Source organism: Chelon labrosus (assembly GCF_963514085.1).
Source record: "Chelon labrosus genome assembly, chromosome: 1".
NCBI classification, from domain to species: Eukaryota; Metazoa; Chordata; class Actinopteri; order Mugiliformes; family Mugilidae; genus Chelon; species Chelon labrosus.
In genome coordinates, this window is record NC_140337.1 from 36,994,325 (window position 1) to 37,013,298 (window position 18,974).

At 42.5% G+C, this 18,974-nt stretch overlaps 1 protein-coding gene across 2 annotated transcripts in view; it reads right to left on the reverse strand.

Moving 5' to 3' along the window:
* Positions 1-1,034: 1,034 nt before the first annotated feature.
* The window catches only part of LOC311485946 (uncharacterized protein), a 34,192-nt gene continuing 16,252 nt past the window's right edge, over positions 1,035-18,974 (reverse strand). The window contains exons 4-5 of one of the 2 annotated variants that reach the window (XM_084541681.1): positions 3,253-3,573; positions 1,035-3,170 (exon numbers count right to left, since the gene is read on the reverse strand). In XM_084541681.1, coding sequence (XP_084397807.1) covers positions 3,115-3,170; positions 3,253-3,573 — 377 coding nt within the window. In that variant the 3' untranslated portion in view covers positions 1,035-3,114. Of the gene's footprint in view, positions 3,171-3,252; positions 3,826-18,974 lie in introns of those variants that run through there. The other variant, XM_084541682.1, reaches the window with a different exon arrangement.

The window sequence follows — 18,974 nt, forward strand, 5'->3', positions numbered from 1 at the left end:
ACCTTCTAAATAAACTGACCTGTCACCACCAGGAGGACGGATCCTGAGCCTTCCACTTCTCTGAGCTCTTGGGTCTCCTTGTTAAACTTTTTATACACACACCAGTATGGTCCTGTGTCCTTCAAGGTCAAGTTTTTGATGAGAATATCCACGTTGGGGAAGTCTCCATTTGGGACAAGTCTCTCATGAAAGCGTTCTGAAACTGTTGTCTTCTTGGAGTGGTTTCCTGTGACAAAAATGTCTTCCTCCTTACTGAGACCCATCTTCAGATGCAGGTAGTCTGGGGCATTTTGAGATCTGCACTGGATTGTGATTTCTTCTCCAACTGTTTTCCATACCACTCCTTCGATCTCTGCATTAAAAGACACAAAATGTCACTTTGCATGTTTTTCATTTTTGTCACGACATCATTCTCAGCCTTACCTGCATCAGTCAGAACTGTGCAACAGAGACAAACGATGGTCACAAGCTTCAGCCAGACAACAGACATGCTGACAGTGACTGTCATAAAAGATGAACTTGAAATCAACTCTTCAACAGGAAATGGATATGTGTTTTCACCCACACTGCATAAAAAAGATCACGAAAGGCATCATGTGACCTAGACAGCGGTGTTTGATGTGGATTCCCTCCTCCTCCTCCTCTGTCTGTACCCGGCTGGCCTTAGGCAGATGGTCCCTCCATATGAGCTGGTTCTGGTTCTGGTTCTGGTTCTGCTCAAGGTTTCTTCCTGTTAAAGGGAGTTTTTCCTGCCACCGTCTCCTTCAGGCTGCTCTGGGGGTTTCAGGCCAGGTTTCTAATGTGTCTTGAGATGATTTGTATTGTTATTGACGCTATATAAATAAAATTGAACTGAACTGAACTGAAACTTGCAGCCAGTATATTGTCTTGTGTCACTAACAGAGCTTTATAACACCTTGGCATCAGACAGAGGCGTCACTAGGTTTTCAGGACAGGGGGGGCTTAGCCCCAAGGAGATGCACAGGATGTGAGCAAACGACTGAGAACTGATTTCTTAGTTATTAGTAGTTATTTATTAGTATTTATTATCAGTCTGTTTGTTTAATACAGTACAACAATAAACAAAGGTTTGCCCAGTAGTTACAGTTACTTGGTGGAAGCATCAAAGAATGCCGTCTGTTTTTAAGGGTAGCCAATCAGTCTGTCACTCTGTTGTGACTCAGATGCTGAAGCTCAACTTTTTCAGTTGACATGACTGTGAAGTCTTCTCTGACCCATTGTTTGACGCAGCCAGGAGTGCAGCCGACGCAGTGCACTAAAGGACCTTTCACAGGAGCAGCTGTGCATCCATGCGTAAAGTGAGAAACACAGCTGATGCTCCACAAAGAAGTCACCCCAAAGATATGGTAAAGAGAGTCACACTGAACTCTAGAAACAACCAGGACCTTCCAGGTGCAGATCAGACTAACTAGCTAAAGCTAGCTAGCTAAGTAGCAGCGTTCTTTTACAGCTGGAATGTAACTTTTGAGCCAAAACAACAAAGGTAAGACGTGAGCAGAGATTGTCTGTAGTGTGTAAGCCAGGTTTTTATTTGTCAAACATGGAGCATTTCATTAATTCCATGGGACCAGTGGCGGTTCTACATTGAATTACTCCACTTGTTGGTTTTTGTCCTGAAAGACAAGACAAGTTGAAGACTTGAGAGCCCTGATTCTAGATCCAGTCAGACTCTACGTTGTCTCCTGAACATGTCAGAGCTAAAGACGCTTTGGTTTCAACTCACCAGCAGAGACAGACAGGACGACGCTCAGTAAAGTCATGTAGATGACTCCATCAGTAACATTAATGAGTGAATGATCCAGACACAGTGAAAGGATGAATCAGGATCAAATGACACTGTTCTTTTCTTCACAGCATTGACACAATGTGTTTTAAGCTTTGGATTTATTTCACCTCTTCCTCTTCATTGTCAACATTAGTTGTTTTTAAATGTGTTTTATAGATAAATTGACACTGACAGTGACAGTGTGTTATTAGTGAATTATAAAGAGTCACCTGGAAATGGTCTGATTGTGTTATTGTTGTTTTGCCTTTAATTAAACATGTAGGAGTTTAAGTTTAAAGAAAAATAAATGTATAATTCACATATTCTTTTCAGCAAAGTCAGGGTCCTTGATCACATCGTATGTTGACATGTTGAAAGTGCTGCATTAATATTCCTCATGTTTAAGTAGCCTTTTAGCACCAGAGCTGCTTGGTGACATCCAGCCTGACAGAAAACTATGACATGTGACTGGACTGGACTTCATCTGAGGTTAACAGCTGATGTCCATGACTCCAGGAGCCCAGGAACTTTTAGAGTTTCAAACCAGAGCAGAAAGAAAAACCACATGACTCTAAAGCTCATAACTATGTGGTCAGTTCTCTGAAAGGTGGGAGGAGCTCTGGAAGGACAGAGCAGATATACTGAATACACATCCTTCAGAGTCTCACCATAATGTTTCATGTTTCAAAACTCCACATCATTTTATTTTAAACAAGTTCAGATATTGTATTCTGCATTCAACAAGTTTTTACTTTTACTTTCCTTGTTTTGAACTGTACTGAGAACTACTTCATCTGTGTGCATGAGACAACAGCACCACCTAGAGGCTGCACGATAGAAACACACCAACTCCTCCCACTTGGACTTATTTGGTCAAAATCAATCAACAATGAACCAACAGAGGAAGAATCAGTCTGAAGGAGTTCAGTCAGTCTTTTGAGGTGATGAAGGTGAATCTTAAATATTTCTCCTCCTGCTCAGCAGTGAAGGAGCTGATGGTTTCTCCAGGATCCACATTCAGATGGAAGCAGGAAGAGATCCAGACGGAGCAGAAGATGTGAGGGAGCAATGAAACCATCTGGACACGGTGGAAATACACAAAGACTGATATGAAAGAAGAAGAAGGAAGTGTTCAGCTGATCAGGACAAATATCTGGAGCTCAGCTTTCCTGATCTATAGTCTAAGACCAACGAAGACAACATGTTGATCAACACTGATCCTTAAAGAGTCTTCAGACCAGGACTAGGAGCTGACAAAGCGTCCTCCTCTCTTCATCCATCGTCCATCAGATCCTTCACTGATCAATAATCAAAGATCAACAACCTGATCAAACTGATTCTGCAGCCATCAGAGGAGACGTTTCATCCTGGACCTGGACTCTGTCTGCAGAGGAGACACAAGACAGTTAGAGACAAAGACAGAGAGAAAGAAAGAAAGAAAGAAAGAAAGAAAGAAACAAACAAACCTTTCACTCTGAGCTCCACTGTTTTCTCCATCAAGATGTTTCCCTCCTTGTTGTAGACGGTGCAGGTGTAGGTGTTGGTGTCTCTCTCTGTGGGGTATTTCAGGGTCAGACTGAGGTCTCCAGTTTTCAGCAGGTCTTCATTCATCTTTGTTCTGTTTCTGTAAATCTGGTTCTGGTCTTCAAGCTGGTCAGAGCCGTTTTGATACACATGGACCTTCCAGTATCTGTCCCTCCACTCCACTGTAGCGTCTGCAGGCAGCTCTGTGGTTTTCCAGGTCAGCTGGACAGACTCCACCCCCTGCTCCACCTCCACCTGGGGGACTGAGAGGACAACAAATCCCATCATCAGCTGTAGAGACAGCAGCAGCAGCAGCAGCAGCAGGTTTTCATGACTTTATTGAATGATTGTAGAGAAAGCTGAAGGACAGAAGCAGATGAGAGCAGAAGGAACAGGACAGAGATCTAGAAAGGTGTTGCAGATGATCAGAGTCTTGATGGTTGGTTGTTTGTCCATGTGCTGCTTCACAGTAATGTCTCCTGTCAGTGTGGAGCTGCTGTCTGCTGCTTTTCTATCTGTGGATGTAACATGTGACAGTGAAGAGAAGAAGAGTTCAGATCCTAACATGTCTTCAGTCTCTTTGTCTCTCTGTGGTGTCAATGAATCTCAGCTCCACCAGCATTTCAAACACAGAACCCTTCATCTCATCAAAGTCTCAGCTCAGCTCTACATCAGTGTTGGATCAATAACGTCCAGCTCTGATCACATGTTTGCTGCTGAAGGATCACTGTCAGTGTTTCTCATCTTCTCTCATTGATCAGAAAGTCTGGCTCCAACACTGACTGGACATCAATCAAACACTGCAGCTACTGCACCAGACTCCATTCACAATCCACTCCATTCAAGCAGAGGAGCCTCTGGATCAGAGAAGGAGCTTTCCAGCCTGGGTTCTTCAGAGAACATTTAGGATGAGACTGGAATCAAAGTCTGATCCAGTAATCTACAGTACTGACCTCTGACCTCTGACCTGTATCTACAGTACTGACCTCTGACCTCTGACCTGTATCTACAGCAGGGCTGCCCAATTTGGGGCCCGCGGGCCAACTTTGGCCTGCGTTCCATGCTCATATTTTTAATAATTAAATTATTATTATTTTCCCACTGCCAGCAGTCGGAATATCTCTTTTAATGTTTATTTATTGTTGCACTTCCTCTCCTGACCATAAATTAGCATTGTGTTACATTGGGGGTAGGGTGGCGCTGTTTAGCTCCCGTCAGATCAAATCCAGCCAGAAGCCCATAACCAGAGTTTGAGAAGATGCTGGGATGGAGGCATGGGCTCAATCATATCAGAGCCCGTCTACGGAGAGCCGTGGCACTTCCCATTAGCCCCATTGTATCGATCTTGATTGCAGTTCCATTAGAATTCCACTGGAGGTGCTCGCGGGTGAGTGCAGACTGAATGGCAGTCTATGGAGCTAGACGGCTAAATGTATCTCTTTCTCCTGCTTGTCGTTGAATCAACGTAGATTTTATTGTTGATTCCGCAAGTTCAATATAGATTATAGTCCAAAAGTCGAATGAATGAGTACTTATGTCTTTTCAATTTTTTACAGGTTGGGCCGTTGTTGGCCGGAACACGCTAGCATTCTGCTAATGAATGCTGATTGGTTAGTGACGGACTTGCGACTGATTACGACCAGAGACCTCGTTTGATGGCACCTGAAGCTAAAGCAGAATCAGAAACATTTTCTTAAGGAGGACTTTCTGTCGAAGTTAATTTTTGTGTGCTGTATTTATGTTTTCCTGCGGGCACTTTTATTTTCATCGTTATATATGTGTTGTAAAAAGTACACGGGTGAAATTGCCGTAAAGCAGCACCTCTGGCAGTATGAAAATATGTGACGTCATCACATTTTTTGAACGGATTTTTAGAACAGATAAATGAACTTAAAAATGCAATTTTCAGCTGAGTGTATTATCTTAGCCCCCCCTTTTGAATGCAACTTTCAAATTACTTGATAAAAAATTATATCCTGAGAAAAGTGGATTCTGGGGGTTAGGGTTATTATTATCGTCTGCGATAATATCGTGATTGTTGTGTTAACGATGTGCAAATTCACATTATCGAGTATTTAAATTAGTCCGAAAAAAACATTCAGAGGTGCGTGCAGCAAAAGCCCTTGGCTGCAGCAGGGCGTCACGTGACTGCTGTAGTGGGCCTACACGTCATCATCTCTCTCACAGGTATGGTTACCGCGGGGAATGTGAGTGAGGGGAGTGGAGCGGCAGGACGCACCGCTGTCTCCCGACTGCTTTTTGTCAGCTGAGCTGTTTGCATCCCGAGGCCCGGCCGTTATCACAGGCCTCTCCCGCATACTAGATAATCCGTTGTCTCGGCATTGATGTGGGCGAACATACAAACTGATCGCTCCATGTTGTGTCAGCTAGCGCTAGCTTGGAAGCTAACGGGTGTTAGCTAGCGTGCAGCCACTACTTTAAAGTGAACGAGGTTATCTACGGTCATGACGGAAATGAAACTTCAAAATAAATGATAGACGTTGATTTTACTCTCTTTAATTGCTATAAGGTCTCATAAAAGTCATGTTTACTCAGAGGTCAATGTTCTTACACTAGTTCAATTGGTATTTTGTATTTTGTCTGAATTGTTTTTACTTGAATACTTACATGTTAAAGAAAATAAATAAGAACTGTTTTCATTCAACATTGTGCCCATTATTATTATTGGTGATTAAGTAACTCAGACTTTTAAAAACACATTTTTAATGGATATCGTCTAATTATCGTTATCGTTAAAATCGCCAAAAATATCGAGATATTATTTTTTGTCCATATCACCCACCCCTAACCCCCATAGGCTCCCATTCATTCTGCACTCGCCTGCGAGCGCCCCCGCATGGACAGAGACGTGTTACTGCAGCCAGTCCAGAAACCGGAAGTAACCAGAGAGTGCCAATTCTCTTCCTATTAGACATTAGGCTCGTTTGAGATGTCTGCGCCTGTCTGAGGCTTAGGTGCATACGTCAACGTGATCTTACGCCGACTGTAGGGGTGGAGCATAAAACGGCTGCAGACAAGTCGGACACGGTCAACTTCGTGTAAACAATGGCGGATCTCGCGGTGTTTGCATTCGTTGTTGCCGACGAAATAGAACCTTTGGAGTTACCGGAATTTATACCCGTGTTACAACAAGCATGCTGTATGCAAAGGATTGTGAATAGCAGCAAATCTACTGAATAAGGATTAAGTAGCATAGTGCTCTGGTCTCCAATCTTGGCGAACATGAACTGCTGATTAGGCTACTTATTTGAATATTTACTTTTACACCCAAAGTCGTTTAGCACCTGTAACTCAACCATGAAACGAATTCACAGAAAGATATTGAGATGGAGATTAAATGCCATTTGTTTTCATTTTTGGACAGACAGGTGTGAAGAAGAACCCCAAAAATCTACTAACCGTTAACAAGATTTGAACTACGGACGGCCGATCGCCAGACTGACGTGTTACCCACTAAACCAATTTAGGATGATACTGAAGAAGCAGTACTACGATATAAGTAAAGGATAATGGACGACACTTCTACAAATTGAATGCACGCGTTCTAGATGGTAAAACGGCCCAACGCGAAGCCTTAGAATGTAACCTGCGTTGTGTTAAACCTGCGTGATTCAGCTCTGCACCCGGACTCGAACCAGCAGCACCTCGGATCGGGAGGCGAGCGTGCTGACAGTTGAGCCAATAGTCCAGGCTATTTTTATTTTTTATTTTATAGTCTAATGGAGTGAAGTCCATTATCCCGCTTATTCTACTGTTACCAACATGTTAAAAATGCCTTTTTACTGTTTAATTGAAGAAATGAACACTGCATTGAACTGCAGTCAGATGTACAACGTTTTCAGTAGGCCAGCCTACCATTGTTGCAGAAATCACATATAAGAAGGTATCCCTTCCATTTCTGTTCATTTTCGCATATTCCAACATAACGAAGCGAGAAATGTCAAAGTCGTCATGAGGAGATTCCTCCCAAACTGCCCAATCACGTCTTTGAACTGACGTCATGAGGGCGTCATTTCCGGTCGTGCAGTTCGTGGAAAGCAACTGCAAGATCTGACTGCAGGCGAAGACTCCCGCGATATTTTAAGGTCATGTGACATGGTGACGTGGTGGTAAGTCCCTCCCCGGCTGACTCAAGTCGGACAGGATTTCTAACCAGTATGCATTGCGTCCATCCCAGCATGCATCACGTCAAGTCAGACTCAGTCAGATCTGCACAGATCTGCATGAAGTCGAACACGCCTACTCTCTGATCATACATGGGCTCCGGCATAGACATACATAGATAGACGCGACATTGAGCGCTGCCGTCTACTAGAGCGGCGTGCCTACAGGGCGGCCATCTTGGAACAGGGCCACTCGCTCCTACAGTGCATTACATCTATGGAGGAATGGGGTTTCTACACAATACAAGTGATCATAAATCGCTCAGTTGAAGTCCAGCATCTTTTCTTTACAATCCTCTGTCAGAAGCTAGTCTGCTGATAACATTAAGTAGAAATTATATTTGGGTAGTAAAACCATATTTTTATCATAGCTACATGTGTGATGTTTTTAACAGATCAATACGTTTTGAAATCGGTCCAAAATTCAGCGAATAATTCTACTTTGAGATTGAGGAGTACCTCTTTCCTTCGTATGTCCATGCACCGCTGCCTCTGCTAGCCCTGTACCAAGATGGCGGCGCTTTAGGCACGTCCCTCCACAGTCAATGCAGCGTCTATATATATATGTCTATGGGCTCCGGCTCCAGGGTGAATCTGCCTTCAGCCGTCAACTTCCAGGCTGCTCAGCCTGGGAGGCTGCACAAGCACCACCCTCAACAACAACCAGTCAGAGCTCATGCTGCATCCATTCGAAGCGAGTGAGCGCGACTCGTTTGAACACGAAGCGGTTAGCGGAGTAAGCCACCGAGCGAACTGCTTTAAGTTAGATGCAAACTGCTTTTTGAAGTAAGTTAGATATTTAAGCTAATTGATTGCTTCGACTAATGCAAACAAGAGCTAGATTTTACGAAATTACAAATATAATTTTTTACAAATTATAGGTAACCAAGACTATACACGGAGTATTTTTGTAAATAAACTGGTTAGTTTATATATGTCAGAAATTTTTAATTGCAAGTTACTGCTAACGTTAGCTTAGCTTGTTTGTTTGTTGATACAAAAGGCACCAGCCTCCAAGGCTAATTGCAGTAGTGCCTTGCAGGCTGATTATTAGGCTAATGATGATTTCATATTGCATGTCATTATTCAGTCAGCTGCTTTCAAGGCTGATTGCAATAGGAAATCATCAAAAAAAAGCTGAAGTTGTTGTCCAATTATATTACTATTTTAAAATGATTGTTCAAGGCAGCAGAGAGTGTAATATTTCAGTCTTGTAGGGGCATGTTGACATAGGCCTGGTAGCCTTATTATTATTTTTCTGCTTTCAATAAACAGAAGTGCCATTAATTTTCAAAATTACTTTGTATGACTGTTTATTTTGCAAAGTTATATCATAGTCATATTTAGTTAAATGCACTGCAGCATGAATGTTTAGTTTTGGCCCGTGACCCTCCACCCTGATTCATTTTTTGCCCTCCACTGAGAAGTATTTGGGCACCCCTGATCTACAGTGTCTTGAAAACAAAGGGAGGCACTGGAAACCTCAAGTCCCACAATCCTCCAGGTGTGAAAACTGACCCAGCAGTTCACTGGCTGACAGTGGCATGTGACCTCTGAGGTTGTCAGGTAGTCTGCTAACAAAGAGCAACTACCCCGGGCCTGTTCCTTACAGCAGAGAAGCGAGATCCTGCTGAGGAATCTACACCAGTTCTTTTAGCCAACAAACAGAAGGTTTACAGGCTAAACTCCCAAACAACGGGAGCCACGGCTAGTTAGCACCGAGCTGCTAACAAGCCACTTCAAAGGACTCAAGGAGCGGCCAGTTTCCCTCCAACGTCTGCCATCAGGAACACACAGCAAGGACTACAACTTTTCACAGCTCGGCCCTTCCATCAGGAACTGCCAGCTGAAGGAGCAACACACCAGAAACTGACTTTTCCACCAAATCTGGTATGACCTGGGCATAGTCAAGCTAAGCTAAGCTAAGCTAAGCTAAGCATAAAAGTTAAACTTTGATTTGATGTGATATTTGTTTTTATTGAGTTGTTTAGTATAGTGACTTGATGTTAGTTTAGATTATGCAACACATAGAGTCAGGGTCTCTTGCATGCTAAACTAACCATCCTTTCTCAAACCCTGCACCTCATAAAACTAGGGGTGCAACGGATCAAAAAACTCACGGTTCGGATCGTTTCACGGATCAGAGTCACGGATTGGATCATTTTTCGGATCAGCAAAAAAAAAGTGTTTATTAACACTTTTAAATTGTTAAATTAAAATATATAAAATCAACTTAAAGTGCACAAGGCATAATATCTTCTTTTTAACATAATTAATAAAAAAACACTTAAAGTGCAACATCCCACTGCGCAAAGACACGTTCAAATAACGTCTTTTCAACGTCGTTTTTGCACGTCGAAGTTTGGTCCTCTGAAGGTGCAGACTGTTACAACAGAAGACGTCTTTTCCCGACGTCGAGTGAACGTCCGTTACCGACGTCCACAGGACCTCCGTATAGGAGCCAGTTGTAGTCCGAATGTGGTCTTCTACACGTCGTTTCTACGTTAAACTTTAACTCATTTTAGACTACAGTCAGGTCTACAATAAATCACAATCCAATACCGACAGTTTTTTCCCCAATCTTTATTGCAAACGTCAGTCTTAGGCAGCATAAAATGCAGTACAATTTGTGAAAAAGTGGTAAAATACAATAAATAAAATTACCTTCGGTTTGTGAATAAAAATGTAACAATACAAATATAATAGAAATAGAACAATATAATAATAAAATAAAAGTAAAAAAAAGTGCCCTTTGAAGTCCTCAGTTGCCCGATTATCAAACAGGATGACTCCATCTGCACAAGTAGAAAAAGGCAAATGATTAGCGATCGAAACGGCAGTTAACACCGCCAGCTTTTTTAGAATGCGTCTGTATTGCCGGAAAAAAACAACAACAAGAACAGTTATCCCAACAATGGCGGCCAGCCAAAGTCTCACACAGGAATAACTACTATCGCTCTGATAATGACAGCGACCGAACAACTGTTGTTTGCAGTGTTCCCTAATAAACGCTTTAATGTGTACAATTGTTCACGTTAAAGCGTCTGTAAACGTTAGCATGGTGGTTTTGTTCAAAAGCTAACGAGCTGATGGGAAAAGATGCAATGCTAACTGTAGCAACAACTGTTTAGATTAATACGACAAAGCTAAAACAGCAAACACTATAAATGAACATAAAGTTAACTAGGCAGTATGGGTTGACCGAACTTACCTGCAATAGTGAACGATGATTTAGACCAGCTGTAGTAGAGGTAGCCTACGGTGCAGACTCGGCCATCGCTTCCACAGAAGAGGAACACCTGGGCCAATCAGAGGCTCTTACGGTGTATGTGATGACACAATGCCTCAGCTAGTTACAGTCGCGAATTCGCACATATTTGGCCCGATATGACTGTGGCGCAGAACTCAGTTAAATTTATCCAGACCGGATTGGTTGCACAAACTACGGTCCAGAGACCCTTAAATAAACCAGTAGGAAAAATACGAAAATGTAAAATAACTAAATATTATGTACATAAATGTAGGAACCTGTGGTCCTCTCAATTCTTCCCCTCTCTGGAATTTAAATTTACGGAGTTGTTTTGCAGAAGAACTCTCCTAACAGATCAACCTTTTTCACCTTAGCCATAAAGGTGCCATGTCTGAACGCGGGACAGGCCCACGCTATCGGACCTCACTGATGCTCTGGACGTCATCTGAGCCAAAAGAGACAGATTTACAGTTCTCTGGAATTTCACACCCTCTTTCTTCTTCTAATCTTCCTCTTTTCACTTGAGGAGACATCAATACGATCCCAGGAATTAAAGGGGGATCTTAATGAAAGACTCACCTTTTTGGATTCGAAGGACAAAGTCTAGAAGCCTTAATGTGATGTTCAATTATGTTTTAAACTTGTGATGTACTAATTTTCTTTTTCAGAGACGAATGCAAACATACCATTTTAACAGGTTTTGCCCCCTCTCTTGGAATGACCAAGAGAGCGAAACACTGATAAGCCGGTCATAAATAACTTTCTTTCCCCAGAACCAGACTCTGATATGCATTTTCCTCTGAAAAGCACCTAAGTTTTATAATATGACTATCGAAAATGTAATAACCTGGTAAGTTATATATTATTGTTCAGGAAGTGCTTACGATCACAATGAGACGATTTTGATCCTTGTACGATAATGCTAGCCCAAATTCACATAATTTGTCACAGTAAGGATGGATCAACATTGCCATCAAGTGGCTATCTTTAAAAGTATTATCTCTCTTTTAACCAATTGTTGAAGTTAAAGAATGTTGAAACTTAGGTATGTTCTTATACTAATAGTAGCTATTAGTTGAAATCATAACTGTTGAAATTGTTATTTTAGAAACCCCGACCTTTTATTAGCAAAATGTCAATGTAAAGAGAACTTGAGTTTATTAATTTATTGATGCTTTTGAGTTACTTTGATGTAGTCATTCTGATACGTCATCTTGTCATGTTGTAATGTTGAGTGTTGGCGCATACGAAAAACATTGCTAACGAGCCATGATGAGTGATGGAATGATTAAATTTAGTAATATAAAATAGGTTAAGAAGATCAGGCAATAAGACACCTCGAAACAAAGGAGAAGGCGTTCCCTTCTCTTTCCGCGCGAAGATTCTGGAAACCCGATCCAAAACACGCCCTGAATAATTAACTCATAAAACCAGAGAGACGCACCCATTTCTCCGCACTTTAGGACTTTTATGCTCTTTCCGCCGCTCTTTCTCCGGACTTTTGCACTTTCCACTTTCCACTCACGCTTACGTTTTACTTAGTCTTCTTCTTTACGTACTTAGTCACGTTTATACTTAGTAACTTTAAGAACAACTTGAATATTGACAATCCGGTCCTTTTCAAGCTCTGTTTGTTTCTCGTCGGATGTTTTTCCCGACGTACGATTTTTATAGTGACTCAAATATTTTTCTAGCTTTATTCATTTTTATACTCTACGAACCGAAGTACTAACCAACATCGTTTATAAGTTAGCCAGCGTAGTCAGCTGGGATATCAGAGAAAGACCCAATCTCTTCGACGGATCAAGAAATCAAGAAGCTGTTGCCATAGCAACGACACCAAGAAGACGTGACGATCCAGTTTCTTTCTTCAAACACAAAGACATTGCCAAGTGTCATCTGCCTTTGACTGAACACCTACAACGCTCTCAAGCAAAGCTGGGTGTTGGAGTTGCAGACCAAGCAACAAGTCCTATCTACCGGTCCCAGAGAGACCTGCATCAGCTGTGCCGCTTCGTCACCATCTCGTCACACCGACGCTCCGCCATCACCGACGCCGAGAAGACTCTACAAAAGTAGGCTGAATCGTTCCTACCGCTTAAGACAAAGAGTTGGTGTCACTACTTTGAAACTCCCTACTAACATCTTTTAGAGAAGATTGATTAGATTAGGTATCAAATCTATTCCCTTTAGTTTAGGACTTAAACATCTCCATCTCTCACCATCGCTCCAGAAATTAACTATTTCATACCTTATTATATTCGTTCATTTGATTACACTCCTATATTCTATTAGTCCCTCATTTATTCATAGTTGTCACTTTATTAAATAAATATTTGTTCACACTTAAGAAGTTGTTTGTGATGTTGTTTTACGGCAGAGAATGACTGGTACAAATTGTAGTAAAGGATTCACTCCTTCAGATATGCAAATTATTTAATTGAGACTGATAAATTGATTTAAACCGTGTTCTTCCTACGATAACAGGAGGTGGTGCCCTAACGAGACATTTAAAGGTGTAGACTACCCTACATATTAATGGCGCGTCCGCGTGAGGCTACGTATACCTGATTTCTCTGCAGTAATTTCATATTACAGACAAAACTTATGTGATAATTAATTAAGAGTTAATGCCGTTCTTGTGTCCGCTGAGCGATCCAACATCGCTGCTTGTTCGCTGTGCTTCGGTTGTGTATGAGCTTTCTTTATTGAGTCACTACCTTACGTTAAACGTGTAAAAGAAACCTTGCAAGGATAAAATTGAGCAATATTTAATGAAATAACGTCGCCGTACGTTGAATGATTGAGTCGAGTCGCTGTGAGTTTATAGGACTCTGAACTGTTTGCATGCTAGAGTGTTGTAAGCACGCTCTCTTTAAAAGGCCTGTTGGTGGGTTATCAGTTGTTGCGAAGTTCCAAAACTGATTAACGTCGCCCTGAATATTAGTCCACTTTGCTGCGAGGTTCCAGAAAGTTTGACATATTCAGACCCTCTTGTGTTTTCTGGTTAGATTAGCTACCTAACCCAAAACAGCTGTTTTAAAGACAGTGAAAGAGGCTGTATTTTCCCCTCTTAAGTGATGAGACGGGTTGTTGCTGTGGTAACGAAATTCTTACCACACGCGTATTTGTGAATAGAGTAGATAACTCGTAAGTTGTGCTCGTAAACGAGCTGAATTAACCCTGTGCTTGTTGTCTGTCCAGGTGAGCTGGAAAACTTTTTGTGTTGAAACTTTAAAGGAGGCCGCCGTGCCCTAGAGTTTCTCTTGTGTGAAAAGTGGATTTCTCGCTGCTGAGAAATTAACCCTGTCCTGCCCAAACTGACACTGAATCAGATTCTGTTTGAACAGGGCGGTCTTTCAGTGGGCGGAGCTAAAAACGCCCCCTCCTGACGCATAAGACGTAACTTCCCTACATTTGTAGACGTAACTTCCCTACATCTGTAGAGTAAAATAAACGACACCGCCTCTGGTGGTTGATTTGACTAATTGCATTTGACTTGCAAACATGGAAGGTCTGAGCTTGTATAGACAGAGCCTAAATTAACTCACTCTATCACTATTGAACTAGTGGTTTTGTTAAAAACCTTATACCTAAACTTCCTTGAGATATACTATTAATCCAATTTACTAAACTGAGTTTGTTTGATTACATGTTTGAAGATATATAAATTATCAATGTTATTTGGAAATTGCTAACTCCTAAACACATTATATGTTTCTGTGTTTACAGATTCTCATTTAAGCTAAAGCCACTGTGTGCTAACACACTTACAGGCTATTGAAATTTAAGTTGAAATTAAATCCAGATTTAATTACTTAATCTATTCTATCATAAAAAAAATTATTAATCAAAAAATTTAAACTTTTCTAATTTTCTTAAAATTACTCATTCGAGTTCTTTTTAATTTTTCCATGTTTCTCCACCCTAGAGTTACTCACTGCTGTGACACAAAGTACTACTGACTGTAAGTTTCAAAATTACCACAACTAATCATGGAGGACCCAAACGGATCCTTTCCCTCCAGTTTAGGAAATCCCTCCGAGAGCCTAGATTCAGCATTGATCGATCTGACTAGCAAATTGATGCCTGGATATGTAAATCAGATCCAGGAAACAAATCCCTCTGATCTAGAAGAAATAATGTCTGTGCTCGTGTGCCAAGCTTTAACTGAAAAACTTAAAGATAAAGATCTAACTAAAATGTTAGGAAGCATGGCTATTGTCTTGGCAGCGCAACTCAAACAGTCAGCAAAATTGTTGGAGCAAAGCCAAACTAAAATAAGGGCCCAGCAACAAGATAATAAAGCCCTCAAAAGACAACTTGATGAGACTAAACAGTCTTTAACTGCGGCAAAGGTACGCAACGACGACTTAGAGTCTCAATGTAACACCAAAAGGGGGGTAGATAATAAATCGTCGGACGACGAAGGTACAGAGTTTGAAAGTAGGAATACTAGACTCAAACAAATCCTCCAATACCGCGAGCAGGAGCTAGCGGAAACAAAAGATCAGCTTCAAGAGTTGAGTAAACTTCTCATCCATTCTGACAATTGTCTTAAAGACGCACTAAATGAAATAAAAGACCTAAAAATTAAGCTCAAAGTCCACGACCGAGCTAGAGAATTTGAGAAAAATCGCTTCCTCCATTTACAACAGGAACTGGTAGAAGTCCGGGATCATGCTAGAGAATCCCAACAACAACAAGCAAGGACAGAGACAGAGCTGGAAGAGGTTAAAAGAGAGTTAGAATATTCTCTTGAGTTAGGCCTACACCAAGGAGAAGCTTTGGGTGCAACGTCCCATGAAAAAGGAAGAGGAGCAACACACCACAGGTACACTCAGGGAGACCGTCCCCCTCCTCATCCTCCGCCGCCCCCTGCTCTCAACCTTCATACTCGGGTTAGCGCAGCTATACCTGACCGATTTAGGGAGACCTTGTCCCCTAAACCTCACTCATCTTTGGACACTTATCATTCACAAGGTCCTTCTGACAGAGACCTGGATAAGATCGCCCGCAACATAACTCGCTTTGAGCCCAAAGCCGGTGGAACTCATGACACTGACGCTTACCTAAAGGACATAGAGTTCTACTTGAGGAAATTCCCAAATGCTACAACTGATGACAGGATCTACCTAATCAAGGTAACCTCAAATCATCGAGTTAGCAGGTTCATCGAGCGACAACCTCCCCATGTCAAGGAGAAATATGAAAGCCTCTGCGAGGTATTGAAGGAGGAATTCTCTGGCTACACGCCACAGACAGGTCTAGCAGCTGCTTTAGAGCACCTTCGCAGCCCACCACGAATCCTGCTGAACCATGTCAACCTGTCACCAGGCCATATCCTTCCTTTCAACAAAAGAAGCAAGGCCGCTGGCATTCACAGTCACCCTGGTCTGACAGAGGCCAGAACCAACCACGCTTTGAGAGAAATCGGAAGCCTCCTGATTTCCGCCGAGACAGGCCGCCACCTAACCAGTGGAAGGATCGCCAACCTCGTGCTAATAGAGGACATGATCAACGTGACTTTCAAAACACTCCCTTTAGGGACCAGCAACATCATGATCAGAGCTCCTCTGATGAGGAAGCAACAGATCAGAACAGGCGAACTAGCCAACAAAAGAGAAACAGCACTGACGGTAAGTATAATCAATCAAGTCTGACCAAGAAAGATCTTGAAGTCATCAGGCAAATGATTGAAAATATATTCAAGAAAGAAAAGAAAGTCGACGTCTTTTCTGTAGCTTCAGTAAATCCGAAACCTTCGCCTCAGAATAATCCAGACGACCAACCAAACGTCGTTGTGGAAGAAGTCTACTTGGGCCCCGAAGAAACTGAGCAGGTGCTGCCTCAGACTCAGGCCCCAACACCCTCAACCACTGCGCATGAACAATCAGACGCAGGGAGAAAGAAAACAATCCCTCCTTGTGCACTTCTGGTAGTCCAGTCGGACTCAAAAGAACAACCATTCAAGGAGGACTCTTTGATCACTCAAGGTGAGCCACCTTTCCAACAGTTCTTGTGCCACCTCACAGAAAAAGGAATCGCTCCAAAATTCTACTTGCCTACTACACTTGAAAACTAGCTTGAACATGAAGCACTCCTTGACACTGGTGCAGATATCACTTTGATGTCATCAACACTTTTCGACAAGTTGCAAATGGTAACACATCAATCCAAGAAGAACTTGAAATTGCAGAGCTGTTCTCTTGATGCTCAACCATATTCTTCCACAAGCACCGTCTTGAAGGCCATGGCAGTGATTAACTTCACTATTGGACAAATGAGCCTTGTCCACCCCGTGTATGTGTCTCCCCTTGACACTATTCCTCTTCTAATTGGTAAAGACCTCCTTAACCGATTTGAGCCATTGATTGACTTCAAGCGTTTGAAGATCTGGGCACAGGTTCGTCGACCTCTGCCTATTTCTCTTTCCCATGCCACTGCAGCTCAGTGCTACACCCTTGAGACAAGGACCTTGACAAGTGACAACCGACCTGACAATAAACAACCAACCGAGGTTGATGAAGTGTCAGAAGAAACTGATAACATCCAGCCACCACCCTTGTGGCCCGAAGAAGAACTTCTGTCTCAGAGAGACACTTTCTTGTGCACGTTGACCAGTTCTCCTGAAGCACACAACTACGTCCCTCACGTAGTAAAAGGCATCAAACTTGAAGATGCTGATGTCAACGATGTGATCTTGACCCCCTGGACTGATAAATCAGCCATCAGCCAAGAGCTGTATAAGTCCTTGTCACGGACAAATCCAAATCTTCCGTTTGTGAAGAAATCTTTCCGCTTCCCTTTAGATCCCACACCTCAGGCGATAGCGACCGCCGACGGGATCTGCACCTTAAAGGTGATATGGAACCACAGGGAGCTGAATCATCTTTTTCTGGTCGTTCCTGACCTACCACACTCTGTCCACATTGGCGGTGATGTACTTGTCAGACTTACTGCTCAAGTGGACACGATCAAAAACATTCCATGGTCTCAGACAGGAGTACGAGGTGAAACCACCCTTCCTGACCATGACGACATGAAGACTGGAAAAACAATTCCTGAAGCGAGCCAGGTGGCCAACGAACGCCACCCGCACTTACCTGCTATACACTTCAACAGAAGACCGTTCAAAAACAAAGAGCTCAATGACCTGCCAGATACTTTGGCCAAAACAGGTGCCCCTGACGGGTACCCCTGGACACTTGACACTGGATGTTTTGCCCACCCTCCCACCCCAATTGTCTATGCTCCTCGAATCATCAAGGGCCTTCTCGTCCATGTCTCCGACGCACTCACTTCTCCTGAGTTCGTGGTGCCTCAGAGCCACAGGGGGGTAATGCCAATGCATGCCCTTGACTCTCCATGCGCAGGCCACAAAAGAATCAGAGCAACCCCACACAGAGTGACAGGGTTCTCACCTTTTGAAATGACAACTGATAGACAGATGATGCTTCCACAGCACCTGCTCTACCAGCCAGACGAGGCCAACATTGCAACGGCATATATACAACCCACCAGTATATGACCGACCTAAATGCTCATCCGAAAGCCACCTTCGCCTTTGCCCAGAAAAACTTGGACAAGAGCGCAGAAGGACACAAGGCCTGTAACAACCAAAAAGCGTTCCATAACAAATTACAAGTGGGGGACCAAGTCTCTTCCGCCGTGTACCAAATCAAGGTTAGCAAAGGTCAAAAAGAGCCAACCTTCAAATGGGTTAATCGCAACCAGATTAAACCACACAAAAACCCCATGGGACTTGTCGGGGACTCCAACGTCCTAATTAGGTCATAAACGATAAGAAACGTTTAAACACCCAAGGGTGCCAATCGATAGTGAAAAAAACAAATAAGATTGCTGTTAACGTAAACTACTAAAATTAACTGTAAGATAGGTGTCCTATCCTAATCCACCAAACTCGATTTACTTTCCAAGTTAAAATCGACATAATCAATTAGCTACAAGTGGGGGTCAAACACCTCACACAACATAGTTCCCTTTTGGGCTCAACTCTATACATTTAACAGAACCCTAACCATGTGTGTTCTTTTCATAAAGATGATTTGGCTGATCACCAATTATTGACTGCACACCCAAAAATTTATTTGTTAAGTAAATCCTAGCGAGTTATGTAGGAAAAACGCTCCTACAACCACTGATCTGACCAGCTGGGCTGGTAATAAATGGAACAAAGAAGTTATAGAACATGCTAAAGCAGACACGA